The sequence below is a fragment of the Mauremys mutica genome, chromosome 9, assembly GCF_020497125.1.
Source record: "Mauremys mutica isolate MM-2020 ecotype Southern chromosome 9, ASM2049712v1, whole genome shotgun sequence".
In the NCBI taxonomy this organism is placed as follows: Eukaryota; Metazoa; Chordata; order Testudines; family Geoemydidae; genus Mauremys; species Mauremys mutica.
In genome coordinates this window covers 13640987-13658292 of record NC_059080.1, presented here as the reverse complement: position 1 = coordinate 13658292, position 17306 = coordinate 13640987, and the positions used below count along the sequence as shown (strand labels likewise).

The 17306-nt window shown below is 41.6% G+C and overlaps 1 protein-coding gene across 10 annotated transcripts in view; it reads right to left on the bottom strand.

Moving 5' to 3' along the window:
- Positions 1 to 17306, bottom strand: part of LOC123377056 — a 348713-nt gene that overhangs the window by 40675 nt on the left and 290732 nt on the right. For all 10 annotated transcript variants that reach the window (XM_045029450.1, XM_045029451.1, XM_045029452.1 and 7 more), the window contains one exon: positions 1166 to 1225. In XM_045029450.1, the coding sequence (XP_044885385.1) occupies positions 1166 to 1225 (60 nt within the window). The remainder of the gene's footprint in view (positions 1 to 1165; positions 1226 to 17306) is intronic.

Below are 17306 nucleotides of genomic sequence, written 5' to 3'. Positions count from 1 at the left end.
GCTGTAATTACAGTTCTTAATCATTCGTCCCTTTATCCCTTCTTCTTTCCTTCATGCCCTTCACTCTGCTCTCCACACCTGGAACAACACCCCTGTTCCTGGGGGGTCAAGCAACTTCTTTCTCCTCCTTAAAATCCACATCTTTCACCTGAATTTCAACCACTGACTTCATCTCTGTGCGGTCTGCTCTTCGCCTACTTGACAAACCTCCATCTCGATTTAAAAATATCAGCATGTTTAAGATCCGCCCGCAATGTACTGTGAGTCATGTTTTTTCTTTCCCCCTCCCTCATGCTTCCTTTCCTTATCCCCCCCCCTTTTTTTTTGTCTATGTCTCATTTAGATTGACAGCTCTTCTGGCCTAGCATTAAATCTCTGTAAAGTAGAGTGCAAAGTTACACATGTTTATAAATCATTAAGACTCGTCATGGGTAGGGCTTGCAACAGTTATGGTTAAATTCCAACTTCCGTTCCAAATCTTCCCCCTGCTCCCCGCCTTTCCCCCCCCCCAAGTTGCTCATAGAAGTTTCTTGAATTTGGGGCTAAATTTTTCATTCTTGTTCAAATCCAAGAAGTGAATTCTTTGAAAGTTTAAACCAAGTTGGTTGGGTATTTTTCTGTTCTGCGTGTGTGTAAAAAAAAAAAAAAAAAAAAAAAAAGCACATTCCTGCCATGTGTTCTGATCAGGAAGTGTGTACAGAGAGATAACAAGGGCTGTTCTTAGTTTTTCTTGAGACAGGGAAAAATCATGTTTGATGAAAACTGGTTATGTAGATTTGAAGTTATGAACACTTGAAGAGTGAAACTGAGAGCTGATACAATGGATTAGCCTATCAATACTTTTGATTGTCTGAAATGTGTTAGAGCCATTTGGAGTGTGTTAGCCTTGGATATATCTAAACTACAGGATGGCCAAGAGTTAGAGATTCCAGAGTCAGGTTCCAGAGAACTGAGCCAAGAGCAGGTTGGGTTTTGGAAGTCAAAACCGGTAGTTTAAAAGTCAAGGGACTTATGAGCTCCAATAGCAATTTTAAATCTCTATTCTTTTTAAAAAGAAAGAATAAACCAATTAAATAGCAAGGCAAATAATGCCACTAATGCAGTATTAAGAATGAGAAAACGAGCACGTAATAGTCACAATACACTGAAAATTAGAAAACCAGACCTGCAAAACCACAAAAACAGTCTCTCTCGTCGTGTTTTGGTCTTCTACACCATGCAGAACCTGTAAGCGCAGAACAGTTACAATTGTAGGTGAAGGTTAAATGGTGTTGTACTTACTTTTTCTAAATCTGCTCCCCCATTCCTAGTCAAAGGAGTATAACAATGATATAGCTGGATTATTGCTGTGCAAAATGACATCAGAGTACATGGTAGTAATAATCAGTTGTATAATGCTTTCCATCACAAGATTTTTTAAACCATTAAGTTTCCCAGCATGCCTGTAACATAGTGAATTATTACTGTCCCCCAAAGAAGGGGGAGCCACTTGAGTCAGCAAGTGGGCCCTAGTTATGCCAAACATCAACTTTTTTGAAATTTTGCCACAATGTTTTATCACAAGGTATCAGCTGTATCCAAACCAGAATTGTAAATTAGGCCCATTCTCATTTTGGAGTGAACTAGGGGAGCAGATTTCTGATTCAGGTGTTTAAATCCACATTCTCCTGGAATATGAAGGGGATTAGATGTGGGATTCTAGCATAACGTAGAAATGGCCTCATCTTTAACTGGAAATTTGCTTTGAATATTGAAGTTGACAGTATTCTATTTCACCGAGCAATCAGTTCCATATAATGTTTGCTGCATATGTGAAAAACAAAATTTATTAGCAAAGAAACACATATGTCCAGTGGTCTCAAAGAACAGTGAATCAAACAGTCGCATTTTAAGGAGTATCACTACTGAAGAGATTGTGGAGAAAATAGAGCCCTTCTTAATGAGGAAATGTCTAGAATAATAACTTAACTACAGACAATCCTTCACATGTGAAATGTGGAGGAACCTGTAAGTGGTAGTGAGAAATCTGCAGTGCATTTAGACAGCTTAATTTGTGAAGCTTGCAAACACAATTAAAGGAGTCCTACAAGCTCTCCAACCACAGTGGAATCTTTTCGTTTAATGAGTCAGACTGACACATCTCTTGGAAAGTGTGAGTTTAATGTCTTCAGGTGTGGTATTAACAATGTTCTCTATAAAAAATAAAATAATCTCCCCCCCACACACACACACAAACCAACATACCACTGTCTGGCCCTCCACAGCTCTTTTGTTATGTCTGGGTGTCTCATCACAGGTTGAGTAACTCTGGTATCTAGTATACCCATCATGATGGTATATGATAAGCCACAAAAATGCCTAGAAGCAATCAATCCATATTCTCTTACTTGCCCCATGGTGAGCTGGAAAAGAAGGAAAAATGTTCCCTTGCTCTTTCAGTGGAAGTTATTGTGTGAAGCCTTAGCCCTGGTCTACGCTGGGCAGGGAAATCTAAGTTACGCAACTTCAGCTACGTGAATAATGTAGCTAAAGTCGACATACTTAGACCAACTTACCGTGGTGTCTTCACTGCGGTGAATCTGCTGCTGCTCCCCTGTGGACTCCACCTGCGCCTCTCGTGGCAGTGGAGTACAGGAGTCGACTGGAGAGCACTCAGGGGTCGATTTATCACATCTAGACTAGACATGACAAATCAATCCCCGCTGGATCAATCACTGCCCACCAATCCGGCGGGTAGTAAAGACATACCCTTAATCACATATCTCCTGGAAGAGAGTTCCATGAATGTGAGACAGCAGAGAGTCCTGGAAAAAGGATTTGGTTTAGATAATAAACTAAACAGGGGCCAAGGACCTTAAAGATTATTTTTAGGACTAGTGCTAGTCAAATGAAATTTTTAAATTAAAAAAAAATGGGAAAAAATCAGAAATTTTCACAGAGCCCCCTACCCACCTTTCTTGTTTATTGACCAACTATAGAGCTGGTGAAGCATCTTATTTTAAAATGAGAGGCTGGAGGTTGCAAAATGCCCCTTCACTTTTTTCAGGGGGTGAAGGCAGAAAATTGATTTGGATCTTGTATTAGACCTGGAGTCAATGTAGTGTGCAGAGTACTGTAGTGGTGTGTTCTTGTCATCCTGTGTTTTTTAAAAAAGAGGGCTCTTTCAAGTTTTACTATCTGTGATTCTTTATCATTTTCAGGCTTGACTACTGCAGCATCTCCACATGAAGAGTGTTGCAGTGGTTGAAAACTCCAAGATCACTGGGGCCAGGTCTGCATCCAATAGGAAGAGCAATACACTTCAGGCCAGCTAAAGATGGTACAGTAGAACCTCAGAGTTATGAACAGCTTGGGAATGGAGGTTGTTCGTAACTCTGAAATGTTCTTAACTCTGAACAAAACGTTATGGTGGTTCTTTCAAAAGTTTACAACTGAACATTGACTTAATACAGCTTTGAAACTTTACTATGCAGATGAAAAATGTTGTTTTTAACCATCTTAATTTAAATGAAACAAGCACAGAAACCATTTCCTTACCTTGTCAAAAAAAATTAAAAACTTCCCTATTATTTTAGTAGTTTATGTTTAACAGTACTATACTGTATTTGCTTTTTCTTTTTTTTTTTGGTCTTTACTGCTGCCTGCTTGCATACTTCTGGTTCTGTGTGTGGTTGTCCGGTCAGTTGTCTGGTGTTCGTAATGCTGAGGTTCTACTGTAAAAGTATTTCTGGCTACTGAAGCTAATTGGAGCTCTAGGAGCACTGAAGAGTCCAGGAAGACCATGAGATGACCATTACTGATGAGGTTATGGTTTGGGATATTCCTTCAGGTATTTTCCTCTGTACATTAACATCGCTGACATCTAGCCCTGATTTAATTTCAGGAAGCTCCTTTTCATATGGACACTAATCTCACTCAGGCACAAGGGGGTGATGCTGTTGACTAAGGGTGAGATGTAAGGCTAGGTAACATCTGTGTACAGCTGGCACTGGAGCACATGGCATATCCCCAATGGTTTGGACATCAACGCTAAATAGGATGAGAAATACTAGCATTGAGACTTCAGGACTCCACCAGTAAGTGCGCTTGAGAGTCTGGTCTGTCTGAAAGACAGAATCAGAGCCAGTAAGTCCATTCACTCCTGAAAGGCATCTTAAGGGACTTAGTAACACTTTAGGATTCACTGGCTCAGCAAGCATGCGCACATTTGTCCATTGTCATGAGCTAAAACAAGATCATTCACCAGGAGAACCAGCACTGTCCAGTTAGTGACATAACTTGGCCTGAAGCCCAGATGTGACGGCTGGGTCTAGGATGGAGGACAAATCGGAATCCGTTTATATTCCCACTTCTGCATAATTTATTTTGCTTTCAGTGGATGGTGATTCTACTGTCAGCATTTTATAATAAGAGACCTCTCTAAATAAAGAGGGAAATGCATTCTGATTCAAGCAATGCATTTTAGATGGAAATGGGCTTTCAAATGGAAGGCATCCTCATAGAAGTATTTTGTTAGTTTGATAGAGCACCAACAGTAAAAAATGAAATTGTGGAATTTATCAATTAACTGGCAAATCTTTGAACATCTCATGAGATTTAGTCTGATGTAACTAGACTGATGGAGTAACTTTCTTAGTTTGTGATATTAATGAACAAAATCTGCTAGCTCTAGGCTCATCCTTTCAAACAATTCTCATTTTCTGAAAGCATAACTTTTTATTTTAGATACATACCTACATACACATTTAAATGAGCCAAAGAAAAGATGTACCAGTGCTGGACATTTTTTCTATTTTTAGAGCATGTAACCTTTTCCAGCAGTGTCAAAGTGTCATGCATCAATTTTTTTATTTGACCTGTTTAAGTAGTACACCAAATCTCTCTTGTCTAAAGTTCACAAATGACAACCAGAGTCACTGCAAATGACAGACAGAGATATTTGAGGCTATTACTGCACAAATTAAATGTAATGAAAGGCTGAATTGTGACAACACAGACTAGAAAATGCAGCTCTTCTGAAGAGCTTTATATTTCCTTAAGGTGGGACTTTCCATTAAATAAAAATGATCTATTCAGCTGCATAATTGTAAAGAGAAAAGAACTAAGATAGATCAGCACCAGAAATATCAGTCATCACCTAGGCTGGTAACAGCGCTAATGTAATATTTACAGACCCTGGAAAAAGCTATATTAAAATATTGAAGGCCTAACAGATAATGACAAACAAGGAAATTCATAATTCCAGAACCTAAACACAACAGTTCACAACATGAAGTCTGATAGCGAGCAAACTAACAGTGAATTGTATTGCCTGTGTCATTTGGGGCTTGATTCGACCCAGCCTGCCGTTTTGGAAATGTAAATAAGTGCTACTGACATCACTTCAATGTCTTACTGAATAATTTGCAGGTGCAATCAGACATATGGCTAAGGAAGATCAATTGCATCTGCATTTACTTGAGGTTGCAAAACTGTAAACTCCTAATGGGAAGCTGCTTACTACCTGGAACAATGTTTCTCTCTTCTTGCTTTCAAGGTCCCCTGTCTAGTGCCAGCCCATCTAATTCTTGAGCCTCTTATTTAGCATTTGGAAAAACAAAGTGTAGCATCAAATAAAAATCGTGCAAAAATACCTACTGTACATAGATGAACAGGTACAGTGGATGATTAGCTGTGCAGGGCCAGAAAGTGGCCTCAAAGATATCTTAACCAGCAACACGAAGATCATGTAGCATATGGAGGGTTTCCTAGGGTCTAGAGCTGGATTAGTGGCCCCCACACTCTTCCCTCCATGTGGTCAGTGGAAATGGGGCGAGGCATTTCTCTGCTTGGAACCGTCGCCTTATCGCTACTCCGTGCCCCCTGTACTGTGCTGCACCCTCTGCTATCACACCTATGGATCTGACCCTTAATGCTGAACTTTGTGGCTTATGCAGATACACCACCAGTCACTGATACTGGGAGAGAAAGTTATACTCCCTAATCCTTATGTGGGCAGCCGCACACAACTGCAACAGAAAGGTGCTATTAAGCAGCGGTGTTTGCTGGTCTGCTAATAGTGAACAAATAAGGAACACGTGGATTCCTAGCTTCTGCTTCACTTGAAATTCTTCATGGGAGGCCTGCCTCACACAAGACACAACAGCTAACGTATTTAGAGGAGCAGCTCATGGCTTTCTTACTCTCAGCCCAGAGCACTGATAAGAATATTGGCAAAGGCAATAGTCAGGCTTTTGAGACTATCTGAAATTGAGATTAGCACTTAATCTGTTTTCCTTTATGTTCTTTTTACTCATTTCTCAGACCATTTCATTATCCGCAGCTATCAGCTGGGGAGGGGAAGATCAAGAGAGATACACCAGAGCCCCATCAGGAGTTCCCGGGGCTCACCCTTGGCAGGCTATGGCACTAGGATTATATAGCACCATGGATGTGCATAGTGGTTTACAAGCATAAAAGAGAAGGTCCCTCCCCCAAAAGAGCTTGCAGTCCAAGGGCTCAGTGACACAGGTTTGCAGATAGGGGGTGTGAGAGTGTAGGGCTGCTCAGCATGGGGCTTTATTAATCACAATTTAATACAGTGAAGTAAGTACTGAGGGCTGCTGGGCCTGGAACACTGTGCCTGGGATGCACCAGGAGGTATCATGACTATGAGCCTGAGACCTCCTCATTGTTTGTGTGGATACAGACTAACACAGCTACCCCTCTGATACTCAGACCCTTCAGATATATTTCTGAGTCAGTCACTGGCCCTCAGACCCATGCTATTTTCATCTTCCTTTAAGAACACCTCTAGACCATGCTCAAGTAAGCCACTGCTCCTGGCTGATGGCACAAACAACAGAGTTCTAGAGAATCCCAGCGCATCTCAGATCCTTTTACTGGATTGCATTAAGGCACCCGTGACCTGCGTTTAATCCACATCATATCCACACCTGTGCTGTGACCCCGGCAGGGTGAATTTCAGCCCTTCTCCCAGCAGAGATTTGGAGTGGATACCATCGGTGTGTTTTTAATCACTCTGGATACGGTGGGGTAACTTTATCAAACAGGATGGGTGTTTCAGAACTTCCTAACCATGGGCAGACTCTAAATGAATCCAATCTTTTTTTCTGGAGGTTAAACCCGCTCTGAAAAGATTGCCTTATCTCTGTTTCTCACTCAGTTTAGCAGGACTTTGTGAGCTGTGTTTTCCCCCAGAAGATTGCAGCTTCCTTGGTGGATCATGGATGGAGATATGGTACAGTGGCTGACGTACGGTATCTGGGTCCTGACCCCCTGATGGATCTGAGGACAAGGAGATAGGTCTCGAGTTGGAAGCAGACTAGAAGCCAATGCAGGGGTCAGGGCTGGCTCCAAGGTTTTTGCCACTCCAAGCAGCAAAAAGAGAAGAGAGAGGAAAAGGAAAAAAAAGCCACGATCGTGAACTGCAGTTCTACCACCGCCACTTCAGTCTTCGGTGGCAATTTGGCGGCTGGTCCTTTGCTCCGAGAGGGAGTGAGGGACCCGCCGCCGAAGACCTGGAAGTGCTGACCTTCACAGTTGGCCGCCCCAAGCAGCTGCTTGCTGGGCTGGTGCCTGGAGCCGGCCCTGGCAGGGGTCAGTGTGATGTTCTCACAGCAACCGGTCCCACTGAGAAATTAGGTTCCTGCATTCTGCATAAGCTGGAGCCTCTGCATTGCTGGTTACAGGGCGTTACAGTAATCCAACCTGGCAGTGACAAATCTATGAGTCGCTGTGTCTAGATCCTCCAGTGGGGGGGAAAGATTGGAGATTCCTAGCAGGCTGGGGGGGAAGAGCTCTATTGGCTCTATTGCTGGACAGGGACGACAAAGTCCTGGCTAGTTCTTTGACGCATTAATGTCCATCTTGTTCTATTTGAGAGCGCATGTTTGTTCTCATTATGTTTCACAATGGGGGATCACTTTAATTCTCAGCTAGCAAAGGAAGATGAAGAGAGAGGCCGTATCTGGGAAAATAGGTGTACAGGTTGTCACAAAAGCAGAACTGTACTCTGTGAATGAAGTACTTTACATTTTTCCATCATTATTTTCATTGCTGGCATTCATACTAGTAAATGAACAATGACAATACATCTCTCTCTTCAGCTGATAATGAGCTGATATAGCATTGTTATATGGCTTTAATTTGTGTTTCTACGACTCACATTATATATTGAAAGGACATTTACAGGGTTCCATAATTGTGAGTTTGACATGTGTAAGTGTTCTTAAAGTTTTACTAACAATGAACATTCATTTTGTGAGCAATACATCATTAGACTAATGTCAGAAAGTATGATATTAACTTTCAGTTATTTTGGCAGCTCTGTCCCCCTGGAGATACATCAAAGAACCCGAGCATCAGTCAAGTGGCTTCTAATCTAATTTACAGTAGGTTCTTTAACTAGATAAGAGAGTGCAGCCCAGTTCAAGGGGAGGATATAGTTGTAACACAAGTTAACTTTTGAATTACACTGCCAGGCTGTGCTGTATATCAAGGTCTTAGACTTTCCTGCACACTACATCTTGCTTTGATGAAGAGCTTTGGGTAATTTATCCTAGTCAAGGGTGGGTGTGTCATTGTCACTGGAAAAAAATGACAAAATTCCAGACACTGGACCAAAGTCACAGACCTTCTGATGAATTCCTATTAAAGTATCTATTTTCATCACCATAGGTTATCAAAACAAGGTTAGAGAATTAGTCACAACTCCAATCGTACAATGGCATAGTCCATCCAGCAGCTGCTGCAAGTCCATGCAGCCAGTGGCAGCATGAATATGCAATTTCCCTTTCCTTTCTCCCAATTACTTTCTGATCCAGTGGTGGGAGTTCTACAAATTCAACTCTGATCATAGTATGTAATGGCTGAGCTTTACAATCAGAATCATGGAGCTGAAGTCCTAACCTGAAGTTGCAAGAAAGTTTGGTGGGAGAAGGGGGAATATATCAGGCCACTAGTAAACAAATAAAAAGAAATTGGAAGGGAGCCTATGTCCCTTATAGGTTGGAATCCTGCCGGGATGAGGTCACTGCCCAACCCAAGTCCGAGTTGGTATTCTGCAAATTTCCCTCAAGTCTGTGATGGGTCCTAAGCCTGTGACTGGCCAAGTTTCACACATTCTTAGATTTTGGGCTGTAAGTGTCACACAGCTCTCCAGATTATTAGTTGTCCCTATGTACACTCTGAAGAAAAGAATGCAGAGGGATCTGGAGAACTTATATCCTGATGATTAATATGGATAAATGTGTCATTAATGGTGTGAGGTAGCAATGAGAGAACTGGTTAAAATAATATAAGAAACCATGAACCCTTTGCTCCTTTCTAGGACAGAAACTGCATCAACCCTTCTTAAAGGTTCAATTAAACTTTTTTTTAACTTCTGAATTTTCCTTTTTTTTTTTTTCTTGTCTCTGTGTCTTGGGGGTCCAGCCAAGCCAGGAAGTACTGAATATCTCTAGCAAAGCAATTCTCATAAGATTTCCAGCCCATAAGTGGAGGCTGAAAAGATCTGGCTCACTTAGATAAGCATCCAGGGATGAATTCTGTGCTGGTGAAAATGGATATAGTTCCAGTGGGCAGAGAATTTGCTCCCCCATCTTTCAATTGCTGATCTGAATTGAATCCATCCTACTATAATATGCTGCAGAAGTCACCTGGAAATACATCACTAATCGATTTATAAGCTCATCATCGAAAGATAGATAAACGACCACACCAAGAACCTCCCAAATATAGCTGATCTCTGCTGCCAGCAACTTTACCATTAGCTACTTCTCTATCTGCCATGTCCTCTCCCCCACCTCCTTCATATAATTTGCCCATTAAGTGACTCAGATTATTTCATGTAGAAAGAATCCCTGGTGTACAGTCATACTCGTGTATTCACTGGGGGAGGATTTTTAAGCTGTCTGAGTCATCAGCATTTTTCACATGGGCTGCTCCTAATATTTCAAGATTCAAACTTAGATAATAACCACTTGGAGGAATTATTTTCTCAGAGCAGTGAAGAAAATAATTTGACTCCCTAACGAAAGCCTTGAAAACATCCCAGCTAGTGAAGGTTGATGAGCCATAGCCCTGATTGATCTCCTAATAAACCTTTATCTAGATACCAATGAATGTAATAAATTGTGGGATTTATATGTAGTTCCTGGGTAGAGACCATCTTTTAAAGCACCTACACCCAGCACAGTAGACTGTGGTATAGCTTCTAGCTTCAGCTCCAGTAGGGACGAGAGCCTGCTGAATGTATGCACTTGATCTGACAATCAATCAGATGGAGATTTTTGTGTGAGACAGTACAGGGAAATAAATCAATTTCTAAGTTAGATTTGAAATATTTTTTCAAAAATATTTAAAAATCAGCTTGAAGGTCAGGACATGCTCTAAGGATCATAAAACTTGCCAGAAATCTCACATGAATTGATCATCCTGGATGATGAGGGTTTTTTTTTTTGCAACCTATCAGTATCTTAAACACAAATACCAAGTACAACTAAAAGCCTCTCTAGTGTAGGAACCAAAAAGGTAAAATTTTCAAAGCACCTAAGCATAAGTCTCATTTTAAAAATTGACTTAGTCATGTAGGCTCTCAAGTCCTATTGACTTTCAATGAGACTTTCATACCCTCGATGGCCAAAGCACTTTTGAAAATGGGACTGTTGAAAATTCTACCTCAAATACTTTAGTAAAGGAGGAAAGAGTTAATAAAGAAGCTGGGAAAATCAGAGAGTGTTTGGTGTGCATGAACATCTGGCTTCCTGATGCCAAGATCTGAGTGTGAAAACTCAGCCCCTATACCTTTTATGAGAGTTATTTGGCCACTTCCAGTTCCTCTTTGGTTTTCACTTCACTGGGGTCAGGAAACCTGGACCTTTTTTAGAAAAGGGGGTTTGGGTGCTGAAATGCGGATTCCTTCCCAGTGACTAATCCTTCCCCTGCAGGCTCCCCTGTTTCAGCTTAGGAGAGACAGACAAATGCTGATGTCAGATTGCGATTGGCCCTTGCCTGAATGTGTAAGGAAGACAAAAAAATTCAGCCTCTTTGCAGCCGCAGGGGACAGTCTTGCTGATCTCTGCCAATCTGGCGATCTTGCACTGACCAGCAGAAGAGTGTGTTATACCCGTAAGGGCATGCGCTCCCTCTGCATCTGGGATATCTCTGAGGAATAGTGGACTTAATCCTATTCCCATTGAAACCAAGGGGAGTTTTGCCATTGACATAAATAGGAACAGGATTGGGATCTTAACAGAGCCATGTGCTACCACTGGGGATGGGTGGTGAGACTCCATGATGCCCCCAACGAAGAGGGGTCAACAGCCCTTCACATTTACTGTGCAATCCCAATGCTTGTTGCTCGCATGGAGAATGGATTCTCTGTACTGAGGGAATGGCTGCAATACCACTTTCACAACAATTACTTTCTAATGGCACTTGATAACATTTTAATAGTGACCACTCGACATACAGGTAACTGTTTTCCTACCCTTTACAAAGCTGATGCAAATTCTGACAGTTCCCAGAAAACTGAAACCTCTCCAATGAAGACAAGAACAAGGATATCAATATATTATTTTGATGAGGAGTGTTTACAAATCATCAGAACGAAATATATTCTCCTGCTTGACGCTTACTTTGATAGCGCAAATATTAATGGCCATTTACTTCTTTTTATGTTAGCATTGCTTGGCACCTAAAAATCAATATTAGCACAAATAAGCAACGTACAGGAGGAAGTTCCACTACTGTCAAAACTTAAAGATTCCAATCCTCATTTTTGCACCCAGCAGAAAGGTTCAATACTAATTGATGGTGTCTTTGTGGTAATATAAATGCACACGCCTATGAAAATGATAGAATCTGCATAAGAAAGCATTTACTTTTGGGGGTAAACTAGATCTTGCTCCCATAATTCATACCTTATTAACCCTTACACTCCACGAGTCATTGCTCTTAAAAAGCCAAACTTTAACAACCATAATCACAAGATGCCACAATGATTCTCTATTCAAAATATATGGAATAATGCACTCTCTCAGATACCAGGTCTAGCAACTGTTGGCAAATGTTACCTACTGTAAGGCCTGCAGAGAAGACAGTGGTCTGTCCCCACCAGCCGGTAAAGTGCTATCATTAGGTCTCCTCAGAAAGTTTCCCTCAACTGCTAACACCCAGGAACTGAATTTTAAAAATGCTGCTGTTTGGTGTCTGATTGGAAGGGTGGCATCTTTTGTCCCTAGATAACCGAATCTAAAATTGTGGGTTCAAATGCACCCATTTAGCCATCATAGCAAAATCATACCCACAACAACAGAAACTGATTTTCAAAAATCAGGCCCTACAGCTATAGCAGGGTCCTGCAAAACATGTATCTCAAAAAAAAAAAAATAATAAAAAAGGCAACTCATAAGCAGCAGAATGACAAAGGAGTCTTTACTGAGAACAAAAATCACATATATCCTAAAATGTTGGAGAGTGCTGTACAGACAGAAAATCTGAAAAATGGAAGCTGAAGGACATAAATCCACACCGTGTACAGGTCAAGCATAGGAGTTCATTACACACAGCACTGGCGGAGTGTCACCTTGCTTACTAGGCTCAGAGACACTGTCAATCAATTGATTACAATAGAATATATAGATTGTCTATGGGCGGGGGAAGTGATGGGGTAGGCAGTTTCACACCCCAGGATAGGTTTTGCAGCAAGACAAGATAAGCACATTAGCCAATGGTTAACAGGTTACATGATGCCTTCTCCCATGGTCTTAAGTTAGCAAGTTAACATTTAATTAATACTTTGATAAAATGTTATTAGTATAAAATATACATGTTGAATTCTGATTTGGGGTCCATAGGAATGGAGCAACTCCTTTGATTGTCCAACAGGCACATTCCTAGAGGTTAAAGCAAAAAAAACAGTGAAAGTATATGGCAATAAAGATTGTTTTCTGTGTGTCTAAAGGCAAGGCATTGGTCCCTGGGAAGGGAGGTGGAAGGATGCCATATCTTATGCTGACATGTGCCAACTTTTCATAAACTCAAGGTTGGATCTGTGGGAAGAACATCTCCCTACAGAAGAAACAAACACAATAGAAAAAGGGATTCTTTGTTCAATTTGCAACTCTGAATAAGACACAATTATTTAGTTCTTAGCTCCAACACCTGGTAATTTGCTGACCAGGCCTATTTTAGAAAAACAAGATTATCTGTTTACCCCGGCTTTCTCTTAGCTAATCACTATTTGCTAGGCCTCTGGTCCCTTGACCATACTCTGGACTTTGGGTCTGGAAAAGAACTGGCACAATCCATATACCAGGTTGTTATATAAAATGCACATAGCTTTTAACCCTTCAGAAGCTCTTTTATAACCTTGAAGACCATGTTCTCTTTTACAACCCTTGCAATGAGCAAAGTATTAAAATGCCCACTAAATGGAACCCCTTCTACATGCCAGAAGTCATTAATTAACACTTGTTTTAAAAAATCCTGATTCAACAAGTGTTCCCGTGTTGTACGCTTTAATTTGTATTATGCGTTTCATCGTTTTCTTGAGGCACCCATCATATTTTATTTAAACAATTACTTCAACCTTCTTATTTTAAGTGGCAAATATTGCCCTCCCTTTCCTATGTAATGAAAATTCTGCACACAGAAGGGGGAAAAATTTGTGAGTGAAACTCTTGTGTTTCATGACTTGAGTGCTCATCTGCACGATTTTCACCTTCTTCTAACATGCAGTATGATAGGTTTCATAAACACTGTTACATGCACATGCAACGTCAGTCTACGGTATAGTTCTGTCACGAAATCAGTGAAATGAACCACCAGTATCTGCACATGCCTAAACCTGAGTCACCATATGATGCTACTGGTGTATTAATTACCCTGCCTCCTTCTGACCCTTCTGTACTGTTAGCCTCATTCATTGTGTCCTATCTGAACTTAGACTATAGCTTTACAAGGCAGGGACCTTATTATTATTTACTGTTTGTATTACCATAGCACGTAGGAGCCCTAGTCATGGAGCCCATTATTCTAGGTATTGTACAAACAGAACAAAAACATGGTCCCTTAATTTCTGTAAAGCTTCAGCACAAAATTGGGTCCCATTAAACTAATAAAGTAACATATGCACCCAACCAATACCAAATTACTGGATCAAATGTGTAATAAACTTTCAGCTAAAAGCATGGGAAAGTATTTTATATTGTTATATATTATCAGCACAAGCAGTAGCTCTAAAATATCCCGAGTTTCTACACATAAATGCAGGGGCACTGGAACGATTTGTATGGGGTAGAAGGTGTTTGCTGAAAAGCATTGAACAAAACTGTAAACCCCGTATATGATGGAAGCTGAGCATTCAGTTGCTATTATTACTTCAAGCCAGGGGTTGCCGCTCCCCGATCTCAGCACCTCTAGTTTCGGTGACCCTGAACAAATGCCTAGAACTGGTCCCCGGTGTAAATGAAAGGAGTAGGGAAAGGAGTACATCCTGGTTTGTATATCAAAGTAAAGCGCAGCCTTCATGTCTCATATCTAAAACGATTTGTTTCACCTTACCATCTCTCTGGTTTCATTAGCAAAGCAATGCTATTTCAACAATGGAGATAGATGCACTCGGGGTGTCAGAAGTTCAACTACAGTAAGCATGCTATATAAATGAGAGGCTCAGGGCTTGATTCATCAAAGAGAGTACAGCAAGATGTCTTGAAAGAGAGGAAGAAAATGAATTCAATGAATCATGTAAGTGGCAGCCTGCATCTTGAGGGAACAGTTCTACATACTGTAATTAGGAGTGTGTTACACACACAGTTGCATTAGTAAATGTTGAGAGGCAGGAAAGAACCAGGAGATTGCATATACAGCAATATATACCTGCATATATACTCTGGGCTTAGTTAAGAGAGCCTGCGTGCCTTTGGGCCAGGTTGGGATTGGCCAAACGTTAATACTTTGTCCCTTTCTTCCATTATGTTCTATACAGACTTGACTGTTACAGGATGTATAAGGGCATAAGAAAGATTCTAGTCATGCAGGTTTTTTTAGGTTATGGAACCTTAGAGGACCAATCCTGCCCACAAAATTCCCTTTGACTTCAATGCAGAATTACAGGCCCTTGATGTCGTTTTGGGGGGTTCTATTTCATATGTCTTTGTAGCTCCAATATGTGGCACTAAGAGGCATCTGCAACCACTTGTTTAGTAACAATAAAAGTTTGTCTAAACTATGTTTGCAATCCATTTTGTTTGCTTTTTGCTAATGTTCCTGGGAGCAAATTCTGGTTTTCAAGAAAGCTCATGGAAAGGGAAAATGTCACAAATACGTGTGCAAATCTGGTGCTCAGCCATTATGGGTATGTAATCAGGTAGCAGCTCCTGGTAGCCCATCAGGGTGCAATTCACCCTGTCCCCAAAGGTCAGGCACCACCCTTCACAGGTCTATTGCAGTGGTGCCTTAGCCATCTGGCTACGGCACGCTTGAGTCCCACCCCTTCTGGTGTATTAGAGCCCAAAATAAAAGGAAAACTGAACTCAAAACTAGGGTTATCTGAGCATTCATTGGCAGGACTCCACCCGCCTACTGAGGGCTTGTCTCCGTGCAGCCAGGCTTTTTTGTCAGTCCTTCTGGACTTGCTTGTCCCACCCACCAGGAGGCTTCCCCAGGTAACAAGCTGTCTCCGGCGCTTGGCTGGAACTAGGCTTCTCTCCACCATCGCCACTCCCAGGCAGAGTGCTCTCCTTCCTGATCATCCTCTAACTAAGGCAGGCCTCTTCCTTTTAAGACCCCTCTACTGTCAGCTGCTGCAGGTATAGCAGGGCAAGGCCAATTGTATCCACGGGCCCTTGTTAATGCCCTTCCAGCCACAGTGAGCCCTCTGTGCCCCATCACAGGCAATGCAGCTCATACGTAACTCAGCTCACCTGCAGTGAGATATATTAGACAGACTCCTAGGTAGAGTTGCATAAGTGTTTTCATTGGTAGTATTTGATCAGTCATCTTGAAAGTTCATTGGAAGTTTGGGAGCCATCCAGTTAGATAGCAGAAATGATGTCATGTGACTTAAGTGGCTGATTGCACAGCATGCTTAGCAAATTATAAAAAATGAATACCTGATGCAATAGTCACAAGTTATTATTTATATTACCATATTGCCTAGGAGTCCTGGTCATGGCCCAAGATCCCATTGTGCCAGGCGCTGTGCAAACACAGAACAAAAAAAATGGTCCTGGCCCCAGAGAGCTTATAATCTAAATGCAAGACAAGAGACAACAGATGGATATAGACATTCAGGTAGGGAAGAATAAGGAACAATGAGACAATATTGGGCAGCACGATATGCAAATATCTCTCAACCTAAAGGAGTCACTGAATAATTGCAAAATAATGAACAAATCCACGAACAACCTAAGCCTGTTCACAGATAACACTCAGATTTCACAGTGACAGAACAGAAGCACATTTGTGGAATATGCTGTTCATTGTGAACAGTTCTTCTCGTTCTAGTGCTAAGTGATCCCTTGCTGAGATAAATAGGAGGCATTGTGCCCGGACAGGTTTGGATCATATAGTAGGCTAGATCCTGAGATGGTGTAAATCAGCATAGCGCCACTGAAATCAATAGAGCCACACTGAGTTACAGTGGCTGAGAATCTGTCCTGGGAGCTTTGTTTTATTTTGAGCACACCTTTAGGGGAAAGGAGACCTGTGGCTTTCTTCTCCATCTGAACACTGCTTAAGTAGCAGCTTTACGCCTTTTGGGACCACACCCACCAGCTTGCTGTAATACATGGAGTCCTTATGTCAGAAATCGAGGCAAGTAGGATTCAAATACAATTTTCCAGCTCTACAATAAACTCTAAACAGCATCCCAGGAGGAGAAGCAGCCTAGCTGTACTCCCAGGTTCCTCACTAATGCTGAACAATACAGCTGGGGGAGCCATTTACAACCTCAATCAAAAATATCACATTGGAGCAAACAGCAGGACAAACAGGCACAGCAAAGACTTTCTCGGCCTTTCCCTGGCAAGCGGTCTACACTCCCACTGTGCTAGATGCAGAGTTGGCCAGAGTAATCCATGCTTTAATGGCCTGTAGACTTGATTGTTGTGATGCACTATACGTGGGGATGAAGCCACAAAAGCTGGTGACGCTTCACAGTGCATCGGGCAGTGGCCCGCTGGCTGATCAACACGAGTCAATGGGTGCAAACCTCCCCTGTTCTCCCTTCACATCAGCCACCCACCAAGAGGAGTGTGATGCTTTCTCAAGGTGTCCAGAACTGTAAGCCACCCTGTTAC